This window comes from Condylura cristata, unplaced genomic scaffold (genome assembly GCF_000260355.1).
Source record: "Condylura cristata isolate star-nosed mole 26May11 unplaced genomic scaffold, ConCri1.0 scaffold00001, whole genome shotgun sequence".
Lineage (NCBI taxonomy): Eukaryota > Metazoa > Chordata > Mammalia > Eulipotyphla > Talpidae > Condylura > Condylura cristata.
This window is the reverse complement of record NW_004567102.1, coordinates 74,519,940-74,528,468: the sequence shown is the minus strand read 5'-3', so window position 1 is coordinate 74,528,468 and position 8,529 is coordinate 74,519,940. Positions and strand designations below refer to the sequence as shown.

At 33.1% G+C, this 8,529-nt stretch overlaps 1 protein-coding gene across 1 annotated transcript in view; it reads right to left on the bottom strand.

The window, feature by feature from the left end:
* Positions 1–1,271: 1,271 nt before the first annotated feature.
* The window catches only part of VTA1 (vesicle (multivesicular body) trafficking 1), a 39,966-nt gene continuing 32,708 nt past the window's right edge, over positions 1,272–8,529 (bottom strand). The window contains exons 7-8 of the mRNA XM_004673901.2: positions 6,541–6,621; positions 1,272–2,140 (exon numbers count right to left, since the gene is read on the bottom strand). Coding sequence (XP_004673958.1) covers positions 1,995–2,140; positions 6,541–6,621 — 227 coding nt within the window. The 3' untranslated portion in view covers positions 1,272–1,994. The remainder of the gene's footprint in view (positions 2,141–6,540; positions 6,622–8,529) is intronic.

The following is an 8,529-nucleotide window of genomic DNA, read 5'->3' as shown; positions in this document are numbered from 1 at the left end:
TACATGGTTCAATGTCCTCATGCAAGAATTCATTTCAAGCAATAAATATTTAGTCAGCTGAATTTCCTGCTATTTGGTAAATACTAATTTATATTATTTTTACAACAGTAATGTTAGTAAACACTTACGGAATATTACAGTGTCTAATTTGTGTACAGTACCTCATTTGGTTCTAATAAACTTGGAGGTAGCTAGTGTTAGTGGACTTACTTCCATTTCAAAGGTATGGGTTATTACACTTACTCCTGGATTTGATGGTTTCCACATTATTTTACCTCCATCTCCCACACTCCACACAAGCAGTGTGTGAAATAAAAGATGGCATTATCTTTCTACTATTTAGTTAAAAATTTGCTGAATTCTATCTTTGATAACACTGAAGATCATCATAGCTACTTTTCTATTACAACACAATTTTAGAGAATTCTAAAGTATTTTATTGTAACACTGGATTTCTATATGAAAATGCTACAAATGAAGGAAAAGTTGTAAAAGATAAGAAAATGTTTTTCAAGAGGTATGTGTTTTTTGATTTTTCCATGCAATAATTTAGAAGTTTATTCCGTCTGGATATTAATTTTATCAAACCTTATACAATGTCATTACACATAAAGAAAAACTGAAAACACACATGATTATGATTTGATTCATTTTCTTTTAAACAGGATGTTATAATAGGGTTTGGCAAACTTTCTTAAAGGACCAAATAGTACTTATCTTAGATGTGCAGATCATATAATTATGTAGTTGTGGAAAGCAACCACAGGAACAAAAATGGTAAATGGATAGGTATGATTTTGTCTTAATAAAACTTTATTTACACAACACATGGTCATCCTATATCTCAGACTTTGTTGCCCCTATGTCAAGAAAATTCCAATCTTAGTGGAATGAATGCAAGTTAACTAATAGTTTCAGGCCTATTTACCAAATTTTGCTTTCTCTTAAAAAAAAAAAGTGCATATCTCCTTTACTATAGAAACATTCATTCCTATACCTAAAAATAATTAGCTAAAATTGGCAACTATAATATGCAAACCAAAACATACATTTGGTTCTGTGATAAGTTGAAATAAACAGAATCCTTACATTTACTTTTTACACAGCACAAATGCAGGTGACATAATTCCCACAATAAACTTAACAACTGAGAATCTAAATTCTTATAATCTTCTGCATCATTAGTATCTACAAGGCCCTATGGAATCTAGTCCATAGTAGCAGAGAGACACAACTCAAAGCACCAAATTCCAGGCATTACTACGAATGTCTTTTTTTTTTTTTAACGTTCTACTACATGCAGTCTAACTGCTAATAAAGTAAATACCAATTCATCTCAAGTTCCAGTGCATAATAGAAAGCAGATATGAAATCACTCTTAAAAGTGATTCTGTCTCTTTTAAAAGTGATTCTGTCTCTTAGCCTCATATTTCCTGCCATGAAATTAAATGCCATGTAGATGCATTTAATATGAATATAAATTGACTTTGACTATAACTTTCAGATTCATTTAACAGTATAGGAAGTTCAAGCTGGTCTTATAAATCTTAAGGATTAAAAAGAAAACATGACCGCTAAACATTCTTTATTAAAAGTTAAATTGAGAACTTTATACTGAAGTAATATGGCGTGTTTGCCCAAATTACAGATCAGAGTTCCTTAGTATATGTATATTAAGATACAAAGCTTATTCTCAACACATTTTATAGTATTTTCATGTTTTTGAAGGAGGGTTCAATTTGCATTTTTTGTATCTTTTTAACCTCAGCCGCCGATGTACCCAGAGATTATTGGATCCACTAAATGGACAATGAAAACTGGTTGAGACTGCTGCTGAATGCTTCAATAGGAATCTGACACACAGACACAGATTTCATTGTTATGTTCAATGGGACTGAAGTCTTCTTTAAAACTGTGCTCCTGACTGGCTAAAATAGAGTTATGGACTGTTAGTTCTTCAAGCCAAAAATGCATGAATCTGTTGTACAAAGCCTTCATTCTCTGCCTGTAGTCAGTAACTTGAGGGCCTTCTGTAGATTCTGTACAGCAGTGCTTACATCTTCATACTGCAAAGCACTGCCAGCATATTTGCAGTATTTCTGGGCTCTAGCAAAGTCCTCTGGTGTTAGACGGATATCCCCTACAAGATAAAATAATTAAGATATCTATATGAATATAAGAAGTGATCTGTTTAGGTCAGTAAATGCTTACCTTCAAAACGATGACAAATATTTAAGGTTCGAAACAACAATCCTGGTTATAGTTAAATAAATTTTCTTCATGTTACTCAATTTCTTCCTTACTAATGTAAAGCACACCATATGCAGACCCACAACTTACCTGAACAAGATTTTCCTTAGTGAAGTAACAAAGTAGGAGGTTTTATAATTTGGCAAGTTAAGTGCAAAAATATTATATGATGTGTAAAGCAGACACATGTAGCTTTGGTGTTTTATATGTGATTAATATTTGTAGAGCCAAGGTTTCTCAGCTTCTCTTTTCATGGAACAATGCACACAGACTAAATCTCCCAACCCTCATTAGATCTAGAATATAAACATAGTCTTCAATAAAAAATGAATAACAACCTTTATGTAGAAATATTACATAAGTTGTTTAGTTTTTATTCTAAGCATGAAAATATTTTGCATTTTTGTGTCATCCATCTAAAGTAAGATTTTATTATTGTTAAGTTACAAATTCTAACATGTAAACACCACTTACAATTTATTCCCATGAAATTTATTTTCAGCAAATATTTTTATATATGTGATTAATATTTGTAGAGCCCAAATAAAAAAGTTGCATTAAAAAAATTAAAAACATTTCATCTAAGGATGTGACTATATTTGAATATATATATTCCATAAGAAGAAAATAAAAACTGATTTTGTATCTTGTCTTTTAAAAGAAATACCATTTTCTGTAGAAATTTTTATGTGGTCTTAATTAAGGAGAACTGATGTGAACACTGTGCACACAAAATAAAACAAAGAAATAATATACTTCTGTTTAGCTACTACTAATCTGTCACAGATGTAAAGCATTAAATGAAAACTTTGATATTACTTATGTAAGGCTATCAAAGAAAGTAGCAATTCCAGATTATTCTGATTCTGAATTATGATCCCAATTATTATTTTCTAAAATTGTTAACAGTACTGAGACAACGTATCTTCAAATTGCTAGTCCAGTGCCAGGTACTTGGAAGTGTCCAATATTTCAATGAATGAATATAAAAATGCAGGCTATACTTTAAATTATTTCCTCTCTGTTGTGATTAAGACATGACACATGCTCATTTTAAAAGATTTAATAAACCAGTAAAATGTAATAATGTTTTATTAGAGTTTGGTTCAATTTTACTTAGTATTTCTTTTCTTTTAAATAATTTTTATTTTTATTTTTGCACAGAAGAATTGGGACAGGCCAGAGGTACAGGGGTGAGGGGATTCACTAGAAACAGAACAGGCAGATTTACTGAAATACACTGCAGAGGGGAACAGGAGAGAGACGAGAGTCATGTGGGTCAGCTCCTAGCTGGGGATTCAAGAACTCAGACTTCAGTAGTGATAGCGCTGACACTTAGCCCTTAGGCCATCAGGGAGGCCCAGTATTTTAGTATTTCATTTATTAAAGTGAAACTATTATAATGTAATTCCATCAACAAGTTAGGTGTATTTCAGCAAGTGCTTTTTTTTTTTTTTTTTTTAAATATATACCAGATTCTTTAATGATTTTCCAGAACACTTGTGGGAATCTTGCTACCTAGTTATATATATTATCCAGGTGAGTAAGACCATCTTTGAAAAATGAGTTAAACTAACATTGTTTACTGTGCTTTAAATTAGTCTATTTTGGGCGCATCTTTCAATATATAAGGCATCTATCCAAAATTTATCAGTCTGCTGAAAGAAAGCTCAGTGCTTTGAACTAATCTTATTTTTACAGCACCGCTTTGCTGACATGTCACTTATTTACTAATAAGATAAAATGTGTATAGTGGCAAGAACTCTGTTACTATTTTAGTTTTTACAAAAACTAAATTTATCCACCAGGATATGACTCTGTTAAATCACAAATACTTCACTTTTTTCATGATTTCAATAGCCACAAAATGTGAATGAAAATATTTTAACAGAAAACTATAATTCCAGATATGTAAACTATACCTATACCTATCCTATATATATGTAAAATATATATATGTAAACTATATATATATAAATGTAACTAAATAATAAGCAACTTGTAAATTTACATGTTATTTATTTTTAATAATCAAAACAAAAAGAACTTCTATAAGTTATGTCAAATAGCTGCTTTTGCTATTTTCTAACGTATCAGGCTTTTCTTCATTTAAAAACTAATAGTAAAGTTTTAAATTAAATAGAAATAAAACCTGTCCCTTTAATTAAGATTCTTTTACATTAGTTTAAAAGTTAGTTCTAGAGGCCCTCCCTGGTGGCGCAGCGGGTTAAAGCACAGCATTAAGAATCTAAAGCCGCTTCCGCATGAGTTCAATTCCCGCCTGCCCCAGAGGAGACCACATGGCGTGGCAGACCTCTCCTGACTCGTCCGCTGCTCCCCTCAGGAGTGTACTTCGTCGATCTGCCTGTTCTGTTCCCCATTCTGTCTCTGGTGAAGCCTCTCACCGCCCCTGAGCCTCTGGCCTGTACCCCAGTTCTGTATGCACAAAAAATAAAATCTTTAAAAAAAAAAAAAGTTAGTTCTAGAAATTCATCTCAAAAACTATGGTTAATCCGATCCTAATGTACCTCATTATCCCGACTTGAAAGAAATGTACAGGCAGAACTGTTTGGGAACTATCTAAACTGCAGGAAATTTTGGAGGTAAGTAGAAAGCTCAGTATTTAACTCAGATATCCAAGTACTGCAAAGACATATCACTATTAATTAAAGGACAGTATAAATACTTAGAGGCGAAATTTCATTGTTAGACACGGTACTGAATTCTTTTCATATATCCTATTTGATTCTCAAAAAACTACATGAGTTAAGTTGTTATTTATATTCTAATCCAACAGATATACAAGGTACAAAAGTAAATATGGTGTTTCAAATATTTACCTTTCCAATTACATTCTCCTACCCAGAAGATCTACTACTTCATTACAAAAATATTTAATATATAGTAATACTAATACATATACACGGTAAGTACTAAACACTAAGGAGAAAAATGTAGAAAGAAAGGTTAACAGTAAGTATCAAAGTAGACAGTAATGGTTTCTAAAGAAGTAAATCTTACTAAAAAAGATTTCCATGTGAAAAATGCCATATCCTTTTGTAATATGTACACAATATTAAATTACATAGATGAATCATAATTAATATAATCACATTTCCTTTAATAAGCACTATTTTTTTTATAATAGTTTATTTTTACATCATTTTGTACATTTTTTTTCCATCTCAATTGTAAAATAAGTACTATTCTTATATTACTATTTAAGTATCAATTACTTCCTGGTCTATCAGTTGCATTTTAATAACATTTAGTTATATGAATATTTCACTTTTCATCAGTCAAATCAGTTAAGACACAAATAAGACAAGAGAATTGTGACATAGTATTTAATAATTTTTCTAATAATCATTTATTCAACATCATTTAAAAATATTTATTCTTGCCTTTACAAATTTAAAAATATTTAATTGATCTTTTAAAAAAAAGATTTATGTATGCACACAGAACTGGGGTACAGGCCAGGGGTTCAGGGGCTGTGAGAGGATTCACCAGAGACAGAATGGGGAGCAGAACAGGCAGATCTACTACGATAAATTGCTGAGAGGAGCAGCAGGTGGGTCAGGAGAGTTCTGCAGCACCATGTGGATCACCTCCAGGGAGGGGATCAAACTCATGCTAAAGTGCATTTAGCTTCTTAATGCTGTGCTTTAACCTGGTACACCATAAGGGAGGGCCCAGCACATGGTAATCTTAAATTAATTTAGCATATATTTCCATGACTGCTTTGGTTTACATGCTTGTATTACTACATATATCAGAATACAAAAAAAACAGGAAAAAAAAAAAAAGGAAATGCAAAACAAAAAAGGGAATTCCCTGGATTTAGGTTATTTTTGAAATAATCTTGGTTCATTGGAGAGGATAATGAAGACAGACATTTGACATTTAAACAAATGTGTTTCAGGCCTCCCCAGTAGGGTTAAGTCTTAGTACTACCAAGCAATCAGTAGCCACTGAGTGTGAGTTCAATCCCTGGCCAGGAGCTGACCCATATGGTGCAACAGATCTCTGCTGTCTCACCTGCTGCTCCCCTCAGCAGTGTATACTTCGCTGATCTGCCTGTTCTACTCCTTACTCAGAGAACTTCTCTGGTGAAGTTCTCACCTGCTGCACCTCTGGCCTACATCCTGTTCTTGTACGCATAAATAAATTTAAAAGTGTTTCAAATTACCTAAACATTCAAACATATGAAATTTTAAAGGTAAATTATGAAACATCACCTTGAAATAGGAGATATCCTGTATCTCACAAAACAATCAGTTCACTTACCCTGGGAAACTGTACTGAAAAGGGCAGGATCGATTGTTGGAACAGTCTGTGGAGTAGGCTGGATAGCATTACTTGCTACACCTGTAAAGCAGAGAAAACCACAAATGGGTATAGAAGTGATGTACCTCTTAATTATAGAACAGGAAAGTGCTTAAAAAAAAATCAAAGAAGAATTTTTACTTTAATTCTTTTCTTGAAACATTAAGAAATTTTACTTGATATACTTACTTGATATTATACAGGAAAAACTTTTTGAATGCCGGCATAGGTGTTTTGGCTATTCTGTTTCTACCCTGTATTTTGTTTTATCTATTGCTTTAACTGGCTTCTCAACTAAAGTTTAGCAAACAGGGACTCCCTGGTAGCGTAGGGATTAAGTATCATTACCACCACCACCATGGCCTGAGTTCACTTCTGGCCAGGGAGCTGACCTACATATGGTGCAGTGATCTCTCCTGTCTCATCTACTGATCCCCTTAGTAGTGTGTTATAGTAGATATGCTTGTTCTGTCTGTCTCTCTGTCTCTGGTGAATCCTCTTATCCCCTGCACCTCTGGCCTATACCTTAGTTCTTTTATGCATAAATAAAAATATAATTTTTTTAAAAAGTTAAGCAAAAAAAGTAGGAGTAGTGAATTCCCATTTTTCAGTTTCTTAAAAATTAAACAATTGGGTGATATGGTAGGATATAGTTATTACAATTTAATTTGTACATATCAAGTAAGCAATTAGTTTTGACTTCCTGTTAGAATGTGTCATGACTGTCATAATCAGTGAATAACTAGCATTCCTTTTTGTTTTAAAAGATTTATTTATTTATTCATACAAGAACTGGGGTATAGAACAGAGGTATAGGGGGACAGAAATTTCACCAGAAACAGAGTAGAGAGCAAAATAGGCAGGTCTACTGAAAAACACTGCTGAGGGTGAGGCAGGAGAGGTCTGCTGCGCCATGTGGGTCATCTCCCTGGCCGTGAATAGAACTCATGGTGCTGGTGATAGCTGACAGCTCTCTGTCCTTAACTGCTGCACTACCAGGGAGATCCCAAATAACTAGTACCACTCAAAAATAGAACCCTGAGAGGTAACAGCATTTGAAGAAGGCAAAACAAAGTGAGGCTGGGGAAGATGAGACCAGTATCAGTAAAGGTAAGAAAACAAGAGTTGAATAAAAACTTTGGTACAAACATGGAAAATAACACAGATAGGAATGGCTAGGCAAGAATAAAAATAACTTTGAAAGCTACATGGAAGTGGTAAAACTATAAATTTTTAATGGATGTACTAGGTGAGTCGCACATTTAACTAAAAGGCTAAGATTAATCGTCAAATAATCCCATTATTTAACCTATTTAGAGGTACTGCTGAGATCTTACAGACTGAAAAAAAGTCTGTCTCAAGAGTGATTAAACACACACTGTACCACCTATATGGCATTACATGATGGGTGGTAGCGGTTGCACAAGAGGCAAACACGAACAACTGCTGTGCCTACTCTCTTTGTACCCTCTGCTTTTTTGTGAAAGAACTAAAAACTGTATATGAGAACACACTATTCTTTTCAGCTATCTTAAGGATTTCCCTTTGATAAAAGTGTATCCTGGACCTTTATATGAGAGAAAGTAAATCATTCTTAAAGTGAGAAAGAGGGGAAACATCTGCTATGTTTATAAACTAAAAATGTTATTTCATTTTCTATTAAGCAAATATGAACTATGTTTTTTTTTTTTTTACTGTTTTAAATAGGGGGAAGAAAACAAGGCTCCTAAGAGGAGGAGACTAACATCTTAATCAATCTTAAAGGGGAAAAATGGCATGAGAGAGGAGATTTTGATTTGATAGGATATGAGTTCCTTGGAGAAAGGACTATAAAAGGGAGGTGCCAAAAACATGAAATAAGAAAGCCTTGGAATCAAATTACTAGGTACCTTTAAAAGTTTATTTGCTTGGGGTAACTGGTTAATTTCATTTGTGTTTGTAAACTAGAAA